The sequence below is a fragment of the Acipenser ruthenus genome, chromosome 23, assembly GCF_902713425.1.
Source record: "Acipenser ruthenus chromosome 23, fAciRut3.2 maternal haplotype, whole genome shotgun sequence".
Taxonomy (NCBI): domain Eukaryota; kingdom Metazoa; phylum Chordata; class Actinopteri; order Acipenseriformes; family Acipenseridae; genus Acipenser; species Acipenser ruthenus.
Genome location: NC_081211.1, coordinates 4,362,526 through 4,381,169, shown reverse-complemented (window position 1 = coordinate 4,381,169; position 18,644 = coordinate 4,362,526). Strand labels below are relative to the sequence as shown.

Below are 18,644 nucleotides of genomic sequence, written 5' to 3'. Positions count from 1 at the left end.
AGCTAGCTAATATACTACATATATCCTCAAGTCCCTTTGCCAGAAGGTGGGTTGTAATATGTATTTAAGATTCTCACAAATCCTTCACCTCTATAAAGCAAGCAGTAGCTTCAGAACAAATAGGTCATTCAATGAAGACTGTCAGTGTCTAGGACCTGAGGGATCTTATGACCTATCTAATCATCTGTTTTTCTCGCACGGCAAATTGAGACAAAAGCCATATAACCTAACGACCCCTATGAAGTGTTCTGAAGTGTAACCCTGAGGAATATAATGTTCTTGCACAGATTAAGACAGGCAAGGCTGAGACTCCCACAGCAGACACGCAATTTTAATAACAGTTAAGCTTTCAGTTGGGGACAAATTCATGTTAGGTGAAAGGAGGAAGTAGTTAAGGATTTTAGTTCCCTCATTTTTCAAGAACAATGTTAGAAAAAATAAATACAGAATGTTTCTTTCTGGTATCAAACCACTCCTTGTGCTAACAGCACAAGAAAAAGGAAGCAGAAGCTACTTTTACTGCTGCAGTCTTTGAAATATTCTACAAACATGTCATGGTTAGCACTCCTTTAACAGATATATAATGCAATTTAATGTTAAGAAATTATGGGCTATATTTTCAGTTTACTCTTTAATTAACTCCTATTTTTTGAAAGATGAAAATTCATCAGTCAAGTACTGAGAAACAAATGTCCTGAGAGTGTTTGAGATACCCTCTAGATGGCTTAGGGGTTTGATAGTAGTTTTGTAAAGTCAGTAAGGCACTTTTTTTCATTTACAGACTTAATTAAACTGGAGTAATCTCTTTGAAAATATGGCCCCATAGATCATGTTAACTGTGGGAGCAATATTAACTTTCTAAATACTTTCAAGGTATTATTTTATTTTGTGAGGTCACATTTGTACAAATATAATGTGGGGTTCAACATTTTACCTTGGGGCATTGCACCCCAAAACCCCAATTAAAAATATATACAGCTCAGCTACCAGTATATTGTGCCTGGAGACCTTTACTACAGCATTTAAATACAAGCAGCATTCCATTGCAGTGTTCCTCCCCAAACACAAGAATAGCTTCAATATATTATTATTATTATTATTATTATTATTATTATTATTATTATTATTATTATTATTATTATTATTATTTGCATGACTGCAAAGGTCTAAAGAAAGTTCCCATTTTAAACAATACACAAAAAATAAATATTCAATATTATTGGCAGTGGCTTCCAAAATTCTTCACGGTTATTTTCAACCCACTCGTACAGTGTAAGTTTCATCATAGGAAATATATTACTCAACCTCCTTGCAAATGACATTCCTTCCTGTCTGATATGATGTGATACAATCTCAAATTGTGTGTTTATTCAATCTTCCCATCTCTCTCTCTCTCTCTCTCTCTCTCTCTCTCTCTCTCTCTCTCTCTCTCTCTCTCTCCATACATCCATAATATGCCCCTGAGTGATAAATAATAAATCTGAAGTCGTGAGAAAGTTCTTTTATAGAGCTGAGGGTTTTGCGTTGATTCTGTTTAAAAGCAGTAAACTCTGACCTAGAGGCCAACACACTCAAAAATACATTCTTCACTCAACTGATGTGAATCACGCGTGGCCCTCAGCTGTGCTATAGTTTTCATTTAATCCTCCCCTTAGTCTTTAAGCAGCCAAACTAGATAGGGATAAGCTTTCTCAAGTTGCCATGTGCTTTAAAAAAAATGAAGAATAAAGCTGGCATTTGGAAGCTGTCAAAACAGCCTGGTTTTGTTAAACCCATCCAAACCTAACATCTAGGTCAGTTTGCTGTGTTTTAATAAAAATCCACAACGTATTCCCATTAGGAAATCAATCTATCGCACGCTGTTACTCATCTGCCTGTCTGCTGTTGCTGTGGTGCTAGTTCCATTTGGTGTTCTGTGTCTTATTTTTAACTCCGAACCACACTGGGTTATTTTTCATCTGCCACCCTATCCTGTGTAAACTCAGAAAGTGGCTTATTCTCTCCCCCAGTTCACTGCGCTCAAGTCTGCCCTAGAAAAACAAAATAATTAGGCCATTCTGTAGCTGTGAGTGCTGGTATGTTGTGATTTATAGAGGAAGGCTATTGTATTTGGGGCATACAGCAACAAACCTGTCAAGAATCGCCTAGAATGAATCCTACAGGAACAGAGTGATAATGAACAGCAAAAAGTGCTAAGATTATAATGTGTAAAACCCTTATCAAATCGTCTTCAATGTCAATGCAATGGTTCTGTACTGCAGGCAAAGATGGCACAAAATGGTAACAAGGATAACAAGTTGTTTATAGTAGTTTAGCACATGATTAAACTCAGTTGTTCATTGGGATAGAAAAACATAAAGGAAACAGCAAGGGATTCAGTCTCTCTGCATGGGGTCTATTTAAATGATCTAAACATAATGGCCCACTTATTAACATAAATCACAATGACCCACTTAACATAAATCAAAATTAACACTAAAATAGACTCCTCACTCTCCCAAACACAGACATACACTCTCCACAACAGTGAAACGCCCAAGAGCACATTGCAGGTGCTGTCCAAAACCTGGTTCAGAAAAGTATAGACATTACAAGCAGGTCTGCAAAACACCACTGCCCGCATGTCCGTTCCAACAAAACTACTTCCATTAAGAAACTCTTATGTGTTTTTCAAAGTGTCACGAGCAATTACTTACTGTTCACATGGTAATGAATTATCCATTGTGCAATTAATAAAGGACTGTCAAATTCAAACAGGCTCCTGTCTCCCTACCATGAAACTGTATTGAAAACAATTTGCTTACAAGGCTTTATGTGGATACATATGAACGCAAATCCTGGGAAACTTTTGCAACATCCTGGGCTATCTCACGCAAAGGGTGAGGCAGGGTGAAGAAGGAGAAATTAGGCAGCGTCTTCTGTAGCAATTCATATTTACATTCTTAATTTGCATGGCACAGCTGTGCAAAATTAAGCGTGTGGAGAGTGGTGCTCAAAAGTATTGACATCCTCTATTCATTTCAGTGTTATTAAGAATTAGAAGTGGTGAATTTATACACCTTGCATCCTGCCCGTGTGGCAATACACTATAATTGTGTTATGGCAGGTCTTTCTAAAATGTTGTTCAATATCTGTAGCTACTGTACTTGAAAATGGTGCAGTTATATAAACTAATGCATTATTCTTGTATATCATTTGCTGTTTCAGGCATCACATGTCTAAGCTGGTTACACTCTGCTGTACTTGGAGATTAGACATGGTTCGGAGAGCTCTATTGAGGATTCAGGTGTGCTTTAACCCTTTCAGTCTTGAATTATTTTTGTCGAGCTGAAGAATAAACTCATTTATTGAGTATGCAGGAGAACAAAAACATGTTTTGCATATATTTCTACACTACCTCAGACTGGGACCCAGGAGTCCTGTGAAGTTCCAACGTGACTTACCATGGCGCTAAAGGACCTGAAGGTCCCGCCAGGTCTGAAAGGGTTAAAAGGTCACAAGGACATGACGACTGAAACAGAATCACAAGACAAAGTGAATCTAGGCAAGAAAAAGAATACGGGACTTTAGTTGACAACAACAAGACAATACGTGAGAATTTCAGCCTTCTTGTCCCAAGTTTTCCCAGCTCCTGTTACTGTAATAATATCACAGTTGGATTATTCTTAAGGAAATGGGAGACATTATTATTCATTGACAGGTACAGGGAGGACGTTTATTAACGTTTTAACATGGAAATTAATCATGTGATTTTGTATTTGGTCAGCAAGCCCTCATACACTCCTCCAGTGTTATTGTGTCTTCTACACAGCACCTCTTTCTCATTATTAATCCTTCCACCAGTTATGCTGATTTGTAATTCAGGACACCACCATTATTCACAATGCTTGAAGTAATGACACAGTTAATCTTCAGTGACAGGCTGCCTCTTCTGTTGGGCTTCCCTATGCATTGTAAGTTATTCTGGAGGGTTATTTACTGATTTCTAGAAGTTTAGAAGTTGATTATGGTTCCCTGGGGTATTGACCTACTTATTTCAATATTAGCAAGTGATAAAACTATTTGGATGAAGTGGTTTGACACAGGTGGTGGTGGATTTGTGTCTCTGCCTTAGTCAAGCTGCAATTATGAAATCAATCAATACAGCTGTCAATAACAGTTGAAAGAGATCTGTCGAGAAGAGGAGTGGAAAGATAACACAATAAACTGTGTTAAAATCTAGTACAGTCTGTATAAATTATACAGAGACAATATGCACCAATTTATGTAATGGTGCTTTAGTTTATATTATTGTGATAACATATTAAAAAATAATAACAGTCTTAGGACACTGTAGCTGCCATTGTGCCACAGTGCAGTAACATTGTAGTGCCACTGGGATATTGGAAAAATACTTTATAGCCCAAAATGTACATAATATTGCATTTTGTATCTGTTTATTAAATCATATGTGTTCTAATCCATAATTGATCACTGTTTGTGCACTCATGGACATTTTGTATGCTTAATTAAGTTAGTAGCATATTTATGCTCAGGTTTTGTCAGGGTCATACAGTAGTATAATAATGTTTGGTATTTGTCATGCATAGCATGCTGTGGCACTTATAGACGTATGCCACTTATGAAGCACTGGATCCATTTATCTGTATGTGTTTCTTACCTCAGAAAGAGGAGAATCCCAGAATGCCACAGTGAGAATGAGAAGGCTGCTCTGCTGTAATCACAGATGCAGAGACTAGTTAGAAATTGGGCCTTTAGTCCCTCCCTCCCGGGCCAATCAACGAAAGCTGTCCAATTTCATAACCGCAATTAGGGTACAGATGGAACAAAGACTAAACTAAGCTTCAGACCTTGTGGATCGGAACAGAGCCAGTACATAAAAAATATATGTATATATTTATATTACTAAATTCCATGTTTATGTTTTAGAAACACACAACCTGTTCACAGTTTGCAAACATGATCCTGCTTGAAGGACCCTCGACTGCCATTTCCCCAACATGATGCAATGTAAAGATTGAGGCTCACAGCTCTGCTTCATGTGATAGATGGATGTAGTATTTATACAGACTTGACCAGGATATTGCTTTTTGATCTGGCAGGAGCCACTCTCGATGAGGTGTGACCTCCAATATTGGTCAGCCAAGATACAGCTGCACAGGAGGCAGTGGAGTAAGACCAATAGCCTTTATAAAAATGAACTGCAGTAAACGCATAGCAAAGTGTAATAAAGCCTAGTAAAAGCATGGTAAAGCATGGGTTAGCATTGTAAAACTCAGGGAGGTACATTCAAGCATATTAAAAGACCATGGTTAACTATGGGAAATGCATAGTACAACCATTAGAAAACTGTAACATTACTCTAGTAAACTTTAATGAGAGACATTCTGCCTTTCTGTGATTGGAAAGTTTATAATATATTATTTTTTATGTATGAAAATTAGCCAAAAATGAATAGGGCTGATTGCATAATACAGGAAGAATCCCAGACTTAGCATACATGTGTGAGCTGGTTTGCAATACAATAGTTCTAATATATTAACCATTTATATCTCCTTGTTAAATTCAGCATCTCATTCAAACACTGTACTGTATTTTTTATTATTATTTGTAAAGCTTCCTGAATATTTTAAATCCAACAAATGTGTCCCTTTTCATAATATAACTAAAATACAGTTCTAGAATAAATTCTATACATCCCTTAGGATGCAGGACTCTTGTGTATAATGTTTAAACGGTTGAAAGCAGGTATAACTGCAGTGTACAAAAGTGAACAATTTTATATTTAGAAATGAATGTCTATATTTCCATTCCTATTGACTGTTTCACATGAGAAAGGTGTCGCTGCTCATCCAGATGCTATAAGTGACTATATGCTATATCCCACAGACCCAGTCAGAGGGGACTGTGTATTGGAGGTATAGAGAGAGAGAGCGTGAGAGCCAGACAGAGTAATTTCTGTACTTTCTACTCACTCGCTGCACTTCTAGATTGACTAAGCTACAAGCAGGAAGGATTAGCACACTCCAACATTGTAGCAATCTACAACCACAATATACAAGACAAAGGGGCAGTAGCTGTTAAGGATCTAATGCAGAATGCAGTCTGGACTGCTTACTGTTAACACCCTAAAGGTAAGAAGACCGATCTGTTAAGAAATGTGTTTAAATGGCAATAGCCAGACTGTACAGATGGTGGAAATGCTGGTAGTACAGTATATTGTTTCCTGTAATGTTTCTGTTTTACTGTACATTGTGATTATGAATCCATCCTCTGTTAAATATATTTTACGACTTCTACTGTACAAGGAGTAGGATGATGTAGTATTCGGGTATAGTAAAATGGGAATAGCACCAGGTCATTTTAAAGGAAACGTTTCTGTTGCAGTTATTCATCCAGTATGAAAGGCACTGACTGAGAACATTCAAACTTGCAGGGCATCTGTTCTATAGAGAATATCATTTCAGCTGGGGGACTGAACAGCAATATTGCAATCTGATAGTGACTTTAAAATTAGAATTAAGTTAAAGACTTTTTAAGTTAAAGAATTAGGTTGAAGTGTAAATGCTTGTGGGAGTGTGTGTGTGTACAATGTGTGTGTATGATACATGATACACGATGCATGCAATCTCCTTACCCAAGAGTATACTTTTCTTGGGTTATTGTCTTTTTTACATGAACCACATATATTGCACCACTAGAACTTTATACACCATACATAAATATGACTCATATTTAGAGTATTATAAGTAGGTATGTTAGCTAAGGTTTAAAAAAAAGGCTACATTTTGAGCAAGGATGATACAGAATATTACAATTTAATAACTGTAAACAACTCTTACAAAACAAGTTACCATTAATATATATATATATATATATATATATATATATATATATATATATATATATATATAATTATTAATTTCTTAGCAGACACCCTTATCCAGGGCGATTTACAATTGTTACAAGATATCACATTATTTTTACATACAATTACCCATTTATACAGTTGGGTTTTTACTGGAGCAATCTAGGTAAAGTACCTTGCTCAAGGGTACAGCAGCAGTGCCCCCTATCTGTGATTGAACCCATGTTAATCTAGTTCGAAAAATAGCATTGGGATTGTAATAATATTATTTCATATGTATCAGACCCTGATATTGATGCAATATAGCCATCTGAAATGTCTGTGTATCAGATGGAAATGATGGCACATGAATTAGCTATACTGTTTAATTATTCTTTTTTTACCCTTTTCTTATATTAAATATAGCATAGTGTGCAGTGTAAGATACAAGCTGATTTTCACTCACTCAAGGTCAGTAAGTCCTCTTTTTGCAAAGTCACTTGTGGGTCCCCGCTCTGGCCTCTCCTGTATCATACCCTGTACTCTATTCTATATGTATTACCCTGAAAAAACCACTGCAGAACTATCAGCAGAGTTCAAAACGCAAATCTGCAGAACAATGTCTTAGAATGTTGTTGTGATTGATGAGAAAATAAATCCTTTTTGATGGTGCCCCCCAAAAACGATTTCCGATTACTTTAGGAAAGAACTGTACATGGAAGAAATACAGGGTGCTGTCAAATCTGGAAGGGACTATGAATTTAAGAGTGTGTTTGAAAAGTCTTGCCTTCTCCATTTACCAAGGTTTATAAACACATGACTACACACAGGCTGATGGCATCAACTTCTCTTATTTCTGTAAAAGCTGAAGTTTACTGTACCTGAAAGAACAATGACTCCATCATATGACCTGTTCAGTTCTTTTATTTGAAATATACAACAAAGTACTTGAAGTATTATGAGAAGTCTAGGAATTGCAGGAACTCTCAGATTTAGTGGCACTGAAGCCTGTGATTTAATAAGACTTATTTATTCTTTATTACCATAGTTTTGTTTGACTGCTTATTGGAAATCACCTCCAATCCATACGAATCCTGTTAACGTAAAACTATATTGCTACTACTACTACTGCTGCTTATAAATTATTTCAAAAAAGCCATTTGATGTCATAATAAATACTTGATATCATAAGAGCTTCTTGCATGCCTGATATCTCATATTCTATTATTTAGCATTCCCTTCAAACCCATTTTGTATTTTACAATTCTGCAACATAGTGCTCAGAGGGGAAACCTGTTTAGTCTGAAGTCATACAGCGGACATAGTATGATTTTTAAAATTATATATAGAGGCCACTGGATGCCTGATTCAAATGTTGACTGGGGGCAAACAGCTGGGCAACATCAGATCACAGTCATACCAGCATAGCTCTACTTCCAGTTTATTTTGTGCTCTGTTTATATGCACCATGTAATCCAGCTACCTAAGAGAGGAATGGGTTCCAAAGCCCTCTAAATATTCTGCATGTAAATCAGTTCTGAGCTGGATTCCGGTTGGGATTTAATCGGATGCATGTGGCTTCAGAAGCATTGATTCACCCCGAACCCAACTGAGTTAATTCTGAATATTTGTTTTGATTCAAATCAATTACAAAAGAATCTACTTCTTGATCCAAAATTGTTCATCTACTAAGTTACATTTCAAAAGCAAAGAAATGGAAACCTAGTTCAGCCAATATTTGACAGACAGACAGATCCCATGTAACAGACAGCTTTAGAATAGGGATTCTGTATCACAGAAGTTCAGACACAAAACCGGCAGAGTAAATGTGTTTATAGTGCCATCGTGTGGCACTAAGGGGAAATACAAGGTGCAGATAAGTCTACAGTCTTTACAGCAGTTTGGGAGGAAATACATCAGAGCAATAGCTTCAATAAGGCAGTTCAATGGTATTTGCATACCATGTGGCCAAACCTTCCTCAAAATACAATGTTTTTATTCCAGCCTGTCCTTAATGATTAAGTTTCCATTTGCTTTGCATTTCAGTGTATTGTGGGCAGCAACCACAGGGCAGCAGTGTGGAGTAGTGGTTAGGGGCTCTGGACTCTTGACCAGAGGGTCATGGGTTCAGTCCCAAGTGGGGGACTTTGAGCAAGGTACTTTATCTAGATTGCTCCAGTAAAAAAAACAACTGTATAAATGGGTAATTGTATGTAAAACTAATGTGTAAAAAATAATGTAGTTGTATGTAAAAAATAATGTGATATCTTGTAACAATTGTAAGTCGCCCTAGATAAGGGCATCTGCTAATAAATAAATAATAATAATGTAACTATTTCTGGGATGAATGGCATAAAGAAATGGGCTGGAATTGGATTTTGGTATCTGATTTGTCCAGCCCTCACAATAAAACATGAGATCAAGAAGTGGTTCTGCATATAATTTTAGTACCTGTGTCCTTGAAGATTTTACATAACAAGCCTATGGAACCCTCCAGATGCACAAAGGGGCAGCCTGTATGGGCTGTGCTCTACATCAGTCTTTACAGGTTTTTAAAAAAATCAACGTGTCTGACATCTTTTAATGTATCCTTTCTTTCTTCTTTTTTTTCTACAGAAGACCCTTAATCTGCACTCCATAAGTACATCATGAATGTCTGCTTTCCCTATCTCCCACTGCTTTAAAGACGAAGAGGAAGTGTGCAAGAATCAAAAAGGCTCATCAAAATGAGCAGCACAGACGCAGTCTCCACCTGTCCGTACAGCAACACCACTGTGGCCCCTGAAAAAACGAATGTATCCTGTGTGAACTTTACATCCTTCATGGTGCTCACGGACAGCCAGAAAATTATCGTCTCCTCAATCTGTTTTCTCGTGGGGCCTCTCACTCTCCTGGAGAACTTGTTAGTCTTGTGCCTGATCTTCTCCTCCCCGTATCTGAGAAGAAAGCCCTCTTATCTGTTCATCAGCAGCTTGGCTTTGGCCGATCTGTTTGCCAGCATTTTTTTCGCCTTCTTCTTTGTGGAATTCCATGTGTTCAAGAACATGGTCTCCACATCGACGTTCTTGTTCAAGCTCGGAGGAGTCATCATGGCCTTCACTGGTTCCTTGGGGAGCTTGTTACTGACATCTATTGATAGATACATATGCATCCACAAACCTTCTGAATATAAGACCATCATAACCCGGAAGAACGCTTTTATTAGCCTCGCTGTGTTGTGGACGACCATAGTCCTCATCTCTTTCCTGCCTCTCATGGGATGGAATTGTAGCACGCTGAATTCAGTATGCTCTGAATTGTTCCCTTGTGTGGATGAAACGTACTTAGCCTGCTGGCTAGCGTTTGTGATTTCCTTGCTAGTTTTCATAGTCTACGCTTACATTCACATCCTCTGGAAAGCACACAAGCATGCTGTATACATGGAAAAGCATGTGATCCAAAGCCAAAGAGGTAAAGCCAGAATGAGGATGGACATCCAACTGGCCAAGACGTTTGGTGTGATTCTGGCCATCCTGGTCATTTGTTGGTCCCCTGTCCTGTCCTTCATGTTTGTAGATCTGTTCTCCAAGCTGGACAACAACCTGAAGATGGTGTTTGCATTCTTCTGCACCCTGTGCTTTGTGAACAGCACGGTCAACCCGCTGGTCTATGCCCTGAGGAGCAAGGACATGCGGCAAGTTCTCCTGGGGGCTGTGGCCCGGTGTCGTGGTCAAGCAACGTTCTTCTTGAGCAGTGTGGAGTCTGATGGGCAACAGAAGTCAATCCATCCAGACACTGTCTGCGAATTGGTTGAGGTACCGTCACTCACAGACTGCAGAAAAACCTGAAGACCAACCTCTGTTACAAATGTGTACTATAGTTCTGCCAGATATCCACATAATGCTAAAGTATTGCAAAATTATAACTGTGGCATAACTCTTAAAGGGAAAATCTGTCTGTTTGTTTTTTGTTTTGTTTTTCCCCTGGTTTATAAAGTAAATACCTTTCACAGGTTTACAGAACTGGATTCATTTGACAGTAACACTTTATGTCAATGGGACACTATGGTGCATTCATAGCACCTTCATAAGGACCAAGGAAAATTGTATAGCTTTTTGCATATACTGTTAAAATCGTCATAAGCCATCAACCACTTACAAGTATTGGAATGAGTATTCATACATTTTGTTGTGTGTTATCACAAAATGTGTTATTTTAATGTTATAAAATTGGATTATTTAATAGTTTTAAACACTTATTGTATTACATTTTATAAACAATTTAGGAAGGCACGATCGAATCTTACATAATGTCTAATTCAAACTAAGCGTTTTGTACATACCTCTTAGGTAAAACATTATTAATTCACTGTAAATAACAGGTTTACAATAAGTAAATGTACAGTCTAATCAAATGATAACCATCTTTAACCATCTTGTCTAACAGACTAACATGCAGCCAACTCCAATACTATCCTCTTACTAGTCTTTCAAATTCCTGTATTGCCCTTTAGTACACAGAATGCACATACAAACTAAACAACTTTGATAATGCGCCTGTATTATAATTGCTTGTGACTGTTGCCTATATGTTGAATAACTTGTTTATCACTATTTGAAGGCAATGGTTTGTTCTTAATATATGAATATGTTTTCCTTTGAGAGATTCGTGAGAGACAAAACATTGTATTATTAATATCACACAGTGAATTTCTTTTCCCTACAAAACCAATAGCTGGACTGATGAACGGACAGCCAAACACCCCCCTATATCCCCCAAATATGATACTCTCAATAATGTATCCAAAATAATGTTAATACCAAATTTCATGACAATTGCATAAGCGATTCTGCAAATATATGGAAAACTGTGTGACATACAGTACATAGGTACACCCGCCTCCACTATCTCCAACCATCACAGCAGATTATAATAAACCCAGCCTTGACACAAGCAATAACTAGTCCAGCACACTAACTAGCACACATGGGATTGGACAGCCCTCAGGACAACACCTCCACACATTCAGCCTTCCAGCAACCTTCCTTAAACACTGCAGCCTACATAGTCCATGGGCTGTGATTCGTCACACACAGTGAGCTGTCTCAGTCGAACCAAGAGATTTGCATATTCAGGCTGCTTGTTGATGATTGAATGGTTTAAAATGCTGATTTTCCACCTCACTCTTTGCATTGTGTAATTTAGCTTGTAAACGACTGGCAATTATGGGATCTGTAGAGTGATAAGACCTGGCCTGTGTGATTAAAACCAGTGAACAAAAGGAAATAATGTACTGTTTTGGGGGGAAAAAGATTTATGTGAGTTCTGACATCTGGAGGTTTCGGTTTGAATCCAGCTTACTATAAATCACAAATAAAGTGAATTTGATGGTATCGTGTCCTTATAGTAACATTTTATTAGGAATTATTACAGTACCTATAACTACCTACATTTTATATTTTGTAAGCCTTTCAAACTGCCATCGCAAGACATGTTATTAACTTAGTATTGCTGCTATACTAGCCTGAAGAGTAGGTAGCTTACAATGTCATTTTCTCACATCCTTTGTCCCCTTACCTTTTTATGATGCTTGCAATCATTCTAAATAGTTCTAATTGTAAAATAGAAAAGAGATACATTAAAATTGTATTTTGAAGCGACTTACTATATTTCCTTTCAACATACCTTACTACTGTGGTGTACTTCAGTAAACCTCCATAGAGCTGTAAAGTATAGACACCCTCAAACCAAGCCTTTGAAATAAACTGCGTGGGAGGCAGTGCAAAGAGCCACACGCTTAACCTGATTGTAACTCAACATGGCTTTAGCCTTTGACTCAATGTGCTCCGGTCTGTTGCACGTATTGCAAAAACCCAGTGTGTGCTCCAAAATTGTTTCCCATGACAGAATCTGCTGACACCCGGAAACCAGTTTGTGGCTAAAGGAACACATTTGTTTTGTTAGGCTGGTTTGATGCTGCAGACATGCCTGGCTGTAATTGTGTGGCTCCTCTGCCTTAACAACTCGCTTGAATATGAAACTGAATCTGACTGCGCTGCAAATGAAACAGCACAAGTGTGAAACCACCAGGAAACTTGACTCATTTGACAAATAGCAGGAATCCCGGTATTGTACAAGCAGTGGCAAGTACAAGCGAACACCATTTTTTTTGTTTATACAGATAGTAGTTTTATAAAAATTAGAGCTATTAGTATCATGAAAAGGATCATTGTGAACTCCCACTGTAGTCACTTGTAAGACTGACACACATACACGTGTCCAGACCAAGTCACATCACAACTCTTCTCTAAACATATGTAAAAACTTAGCGTGGCATCTAGACCGAGACACAGACATACAGTGTATCTTCTTGCAAACAGGATTGTAAAGGTTAACATTGGTTTCAGTTAGATATTCTGAGGCCGTTATGCAGAGAACAGAAGCATTCAAGCTGGTTTCCTATGGGACCCGCAACTCACAGAGGTGCTAAAAAAGAAGGCACTATCATGACTATATTTACCAGTGTATTTACCAAGCAGTTATCTTCTTAATAACAGTTGTTTTGTTCTAGTTTTGCAAAATTAAATTGATGGTGTTTCAAAAAAATCGAGACTGAAAGTACCAGTATAACAGTGATCGGGTGAGCACTGGAAATAGAAAATCAAATTCTAACAACTGAAAGGTTTTTAAAACTTCAAATCCTATTAAAAGATGACTGTAGTGAGTCTGCACGGTAGTTTTTTTAATTATTTTTTTACTAATACTACAGTATTTATTTACTGTACTCTAATATGTCAAAATGTCTAACTTGCTTTCCTCCTGCTTTACCATTACTTAGATTTACTTTACTGTTTTTACAAATTACATGTTCAATAGTGTAATTGCAATGTTTGTGCTGGTATCAACTCCAACATGGTTTCTTCTCTTTTAGTCTCTTGACCAATACAGTTGTCTCCCAAATGTACAATTTGCAAGCAAAGTAAAACACATAGTGTCAGATTGAAGGCTAGTTGTCAAACTGATCTGAGGCTTTAGGAGATACTTGTGAAGTTGTAATAAAGTGTTAAATGGAGTTCAGAAGTAGTTAACACTTGGGTTGTATGGTCTATAAAGCCAATTTCAAATAAAGTGTATCTTGTGTATAAAGTCATTTTAAGCTTTAGGCTTTAGCTACTGCATACCGCATGTGATCTCTGCTACACAAAGAACCGCACCAAATACGAAGTCTCTTCCTCACTCTTTACCCAAATCAAATATCTCTATAGTTTATATGCTGAATAGCATCATAAGGTTGCTAAGGAAACAGGCAAAAGCATATTCACAGAATGTACCAGGCCAGGCTGACATTAAACCATTTGACCTAGGCCTGGGAACGACATACTGTATACGATTTGGACTGTAGATAATCGCATGTGTGGCGAAGAAATCCAACAGTCTGTTTATCCTAAAAGAAAATCTCACCCTAAATGCAGTCCAGCCACAGGAATATAATCATTTTTATATATTAAAAAAAAAACACTTTTGTGATTATGATGAGACTTGGTAACAATACTCTTTAGCTTGTTATTGAGAATATCTGTCTATAGTGAAATATGTAACATGATAATCAATGTTGAATCATAACACTAGCCACTGAAAACCAGGATCTCCAGCGATGCAGTTGGGAAAATCTAGGACTATCTTCTAAAATCTGGAATAGTAGTAACCCAGTTAGAAATTCCAGCAATGTCCCACAGCAACACAGGTTTTAGTGTGCTCAGGCAGGTTGTCCAGCTTTGGCAAAGTTGGGTGGGTTGGGTAAAGCAAGTAATTTGCTAGACATATGGTCAGTACAGCCTGCTTCAAGAGGCTACTCTCTTCCAGTGTGAGCTGCAATGTGTTAACTGTCCAGCAGGTGGCATTGATGTCTATACATATTACAATCCAGCTGATGGTTTAAAAGTAGCCATGTTTTTTCATGTAAAATACAGTAAGATTACCATTAAACTATTGGAGGCTTGCTGTAACTTTAAGTTCAGCCCCCCTTCACTAAATCTTATTGACTAACTAATCCCTTTTCCCCAAAACGCTGAAAGCCTTACCAGAAAGCCAAATAACTGTCTAGACATTTCTATACAAAATGAATACATTAAATCAATCAAAGTCGTGCCTCTATCTTTGACTTTACTATGAAATGCATGTAGTGGCTGTCAACCAGATATAACTGAGAAAATGAAGTCAGGGCATGCAAAGAGCTGGGATTAAAGGAAAACAGAGAATCTTTGGCACGCAAATAAGGGGGAGCAGGGAACATATTGCTGATGCAAATAAAAGGGGGGCATGGAATGGCAACCAGGGTTTTAAAATGTGTTTATTTGCAGCAAGGTTTTATACTGTATAAACACTCCAGAACAACAGAGGCATTCTATTAGGCTAAAAAAAGCATGATTGATTTCTTATCAGTGTCCTTGTCTGGGTATAATCCAGTTTAAGTGTCTGCTAGGGAAGCAGGTTAATGGATGCCCTTTGTCGCTTCCTGTGCTGTGGCTGACAAGCCCTTGGCATGCTTGATTGTTTCTCCCCTATAGAAGGACAGCAGCAGTTTACAAGTCTTAAAACAGATTTCCGCATTATCAAGCTCCCCAGTCTCATGAGATAAATTATCTCATGATCTTTATTTTTTAATTTTTTATTTGGCAGAAGGCCTCAATGACCCACCCTACCCAATGAAATTAATATAATGTGAAACTTCCATAACTTGATTGAAATAGAGAGAGTTTATATCAGGATCTGAGGCATTGGCCTGCTTATTATGGGATGTATCATGTGCCCAGTTTGTAGTATAGTAGAAAGTATTGTGTATCGTCTTACAGTATTAGCACAGTTGCTGTGGCTTACTACGGTTAACCTGGCTGTATTACTAAGATTTATATAAGCTGCCAGGGGAGCTGATTCTGCAGTTGTTTTGAGAACATTTCCCAATCAATGTTTCTTTATAACACTGGCGTAAATCATATTAGCAGTTTATGTGTGGAGCCGACAAGATTAGCCATGGCGAGCTGTTGAATGGAATGGAAACTTTGAAGCTACAATGACTTTCAAATATATCAGCTTCAATGAAACAGATCAGCAAACTGTAAAAATGTGTTCATTAAACCAGCAATGTGAATATGTGTCATGTGCATGTTACTATCTCTTTTTTTTATGGACCCCAGTGGTTTTAGTGGGTATTACCTGTATATTAAGCCTACATGACTCCTTACAGGGCTGCATCTTTTATTAAAGTGTAACAAAGAATCAGTCATACCAACAAAAGATAAAGGCCACGATTACAAAAATGTGGTTAAATGCCTGAGACTTTGTTCTAGCTGTTTATTCTAGCGAGGGTTACACCCAACCAGCCCTGAAGTTATAGCAACCATGTAACATACCTTTAAAAAGTACATTTTGTTGGCAATATGATTCATGCCTGCCTGTCAACCAGGGAATATCTGACTGATCTGCAAGCAAAACACTGTGGGTTATTTAATTAATACAATTAGACTGGAGAACAGCAAAGCAAAAATAAAAAAAAAGTCTAAAGTGGCTTTCAACACAATACAGTCAATAAGTATAGCCTTTATGACATTGGGTTTATTGAAGGATATACCTATACTGCACTGAGTGGATATACTGAAAGATATACAGACTTGGAATCCCAACTGGAGTAAGCGGGCTAGTCAATTCTACTGTTGTATAGTTGTGTTAAACAAGATAGAACATTATTGTGGGATAGTTTTTTTTAAAGCATTTTTCAGATGGCTGTCCACTATTTTCCTTAGACATATTATTGGCTTGAATTTATAAAACAAAAACAATACCATTTTCTAAATCTGTACACAAAAACAGACTAAAAATGTGCAGCAGGCATTCTAATGTGAACAGGTCTGCTTAATTACTGGTCAGGACCTAGACTCAAACCTGGAGGCCAGCCTTAGGAACATGTGCTTCTAAGTTGATCTTACTTTTTTTGTGGGACAGTATTGAGGCTCTAGTTTCAGGTTTCCTTTACCTGAGCAACTCCTTTATGAAACAACAAATACTTTCAGAACTGAGCCTGGAATACCTCCCCCTCCCCCACCCCCCTCCCCCACCATTCCCTATAGGCAGACAGCTTGACAAAGTAGATGGATTGTTGCTTGAGCTACCAATCTACTATAGAGGAAATCCATTCATTAATAAAAAAACGTTTTTTGTTTTTTCTGTTTGTGCAGCGGCATGCCATTGATGTGCACTCCTAGGACCGGTTTTTAACTGTGAGTGTGCTGAATAAATAAAACTTGCAAGGAACCAAACTATTTTCACAAAGCAAGCAAAGAAAGCATGAAGTGCATTTGGAGAAACTCTGCAGCTTGCTCGACAAACATACTGACAAAAGTGTCTTTTTCACAAGGAGAACGGCAACTACCTTTAGGTTGTAATCTCTTTGCAAATGATTTTTGTTTTGTTATTTCATTGAATTACCTTTGCCCGTCCTGACCCTATAACCTATTCAATATTAGTTTTTACTGGTAAACAGGAAATTAAGGATTGTTATTAATTATTGTTTAATTCCTGTTAATTATTGCCTGGTGAATATAAATGTGACTAAAAAATGTGAATCTGATTAAAGACGTTTTGCTGAAGGGAAGTTAGGCTTCTGTTTCCAGTTTAATTTGAAAGTGAACTGTCAGAGGAAATAGTCAATTACTATTGAATTTGATAAATCAGTTTTATCTGCACTGTTTCTGGGCATGTACAGTAGAAGATCCGTCAGTCACCTCAGAATTAAAGTACTGGTATAAAAGGTGGAGAAGTGATAATGCTTGCTGTGCTAATAACATGTAAGAAAATACATTTTAAAGCTTTGTTATCACTCATTTGAGCTATGAGTTACAGTAAAGAGTCATACCAAGGAAGCTAATTAACTGAAATAAACAGGCTGGGCTACAGCAAGCTGTGTCCTTATCTTTCAAAGTCTTTTATATATGATAAGGGATTGTAGCATATTGTGCTCTCCAGCTGATAGGCCTTATTTCCCCCATAGTGCTTGCTCAATAGCAAACAGTCCATCTAGTTTTAATCTGTGCTGCAGAATTTACATAACAATTGATATTCAGTTTTATAAAGGACAATGTCATTGCACTCTGAACAGAAGTCATGGCCCAAAGTCATCACTTTGCAGTTTGTGAGACATCAGTCACTTATTTGTCTTGGATATATTAGCACCTGTCACCCAAGCACCTACTAGCAAGTATCAAGCCTGTATTAACATCTATGAGATTTGGTGTCTTGCCACTGTGACAGAGATGAAGGCTTCTGTATGAAATCTCCCCCCCCCCCATAATAATACCTTATATTACGAAGAAAATTATCAATAACTACAAAAAACAATACTAAATCGCCACGTTTTGTGGGTTACAATTGTGTTCAGCAGCATTCAATGTAGCTTTTAAATTATGTGTTATTAATTTACATTGCAATTTATGGTTAGCCATTGTACAAAAATGTTGTTACTTTGTGGTTTGATAAATGGACAAAATAAACAAACAATTAAATAAATAAAAATTCCAAGCCTTTCTGACTACGAAACAAAGCACTCTGTAAAGCAATTATAACATGTATCGCTGAAAATATAAACTTCACAGTTCCGTGATAACGGCTGTTTCCGTCTACTCATCACCCTGCCCCCAGAATTGTTTGGTCTCCAGAGTTACAGTTTTTTACGACCGTAAACCTAGCACTTCTTATAGGGGTGTCTAATGTGTATGTATAGAAGTACCTATCGTTGGGAATACTATAGTTTTACTGCGATGTCTTC

At 37.4% G+C, this 18,644-nt stretch overlaps 1 protein-coding gene across 2 annotated transcripts; it reads left to right on the top strand.

The window, feature by feature from the left end:
- Nucleotides 1–5,976: 5,976 nt before the first annotated feature.
- LOC117413186 (cannabinoid receptor 1-like) lies at nucleotides 5,977–12,346 on the top strand. 2 transcript variants are annotated; one of them, XM_058997638.1, is made up of 2 exons: nucleotides 5,977–6,134; nucleotides 9,464–12,346. In XM_058997638.1, exon 2 carries the CDS (start codon nucleotides 9,574–9,576, stop codon nucleotides 10,672–10,674), a length of 1,101 nt encoding a protein of 366 aa, XP_058853621.1. In that variant the 5' UTR covers nucleotides 5,977–6,134; nucleotides 9,464–9,573; the 3' UTR covers nucleotides 10,675–12,346. The 2 variants fall into 2 exon arrangements, with proteins under 2 accessions (XP_058853621.1, XP_058853622.1); XM_058997639.1 differs by lacking the exon at nucleotides 5,977–6,134 and adding an exon at nucleotides 7,269–7,318.
- The last annotated feature ends 6,298 nt before the right edge of the window (nucleotides 12,347–18,644 follow it).

Excerpts from the sequence above, each read along its gene's own strand:
- LOC117413186 (XM_058997638.1), top strand. The coding sequence starts at position 9,574 with ATGAGCAGCACAGACGCAGTCTCCACCTGTCCGTACAGCAACACCACT.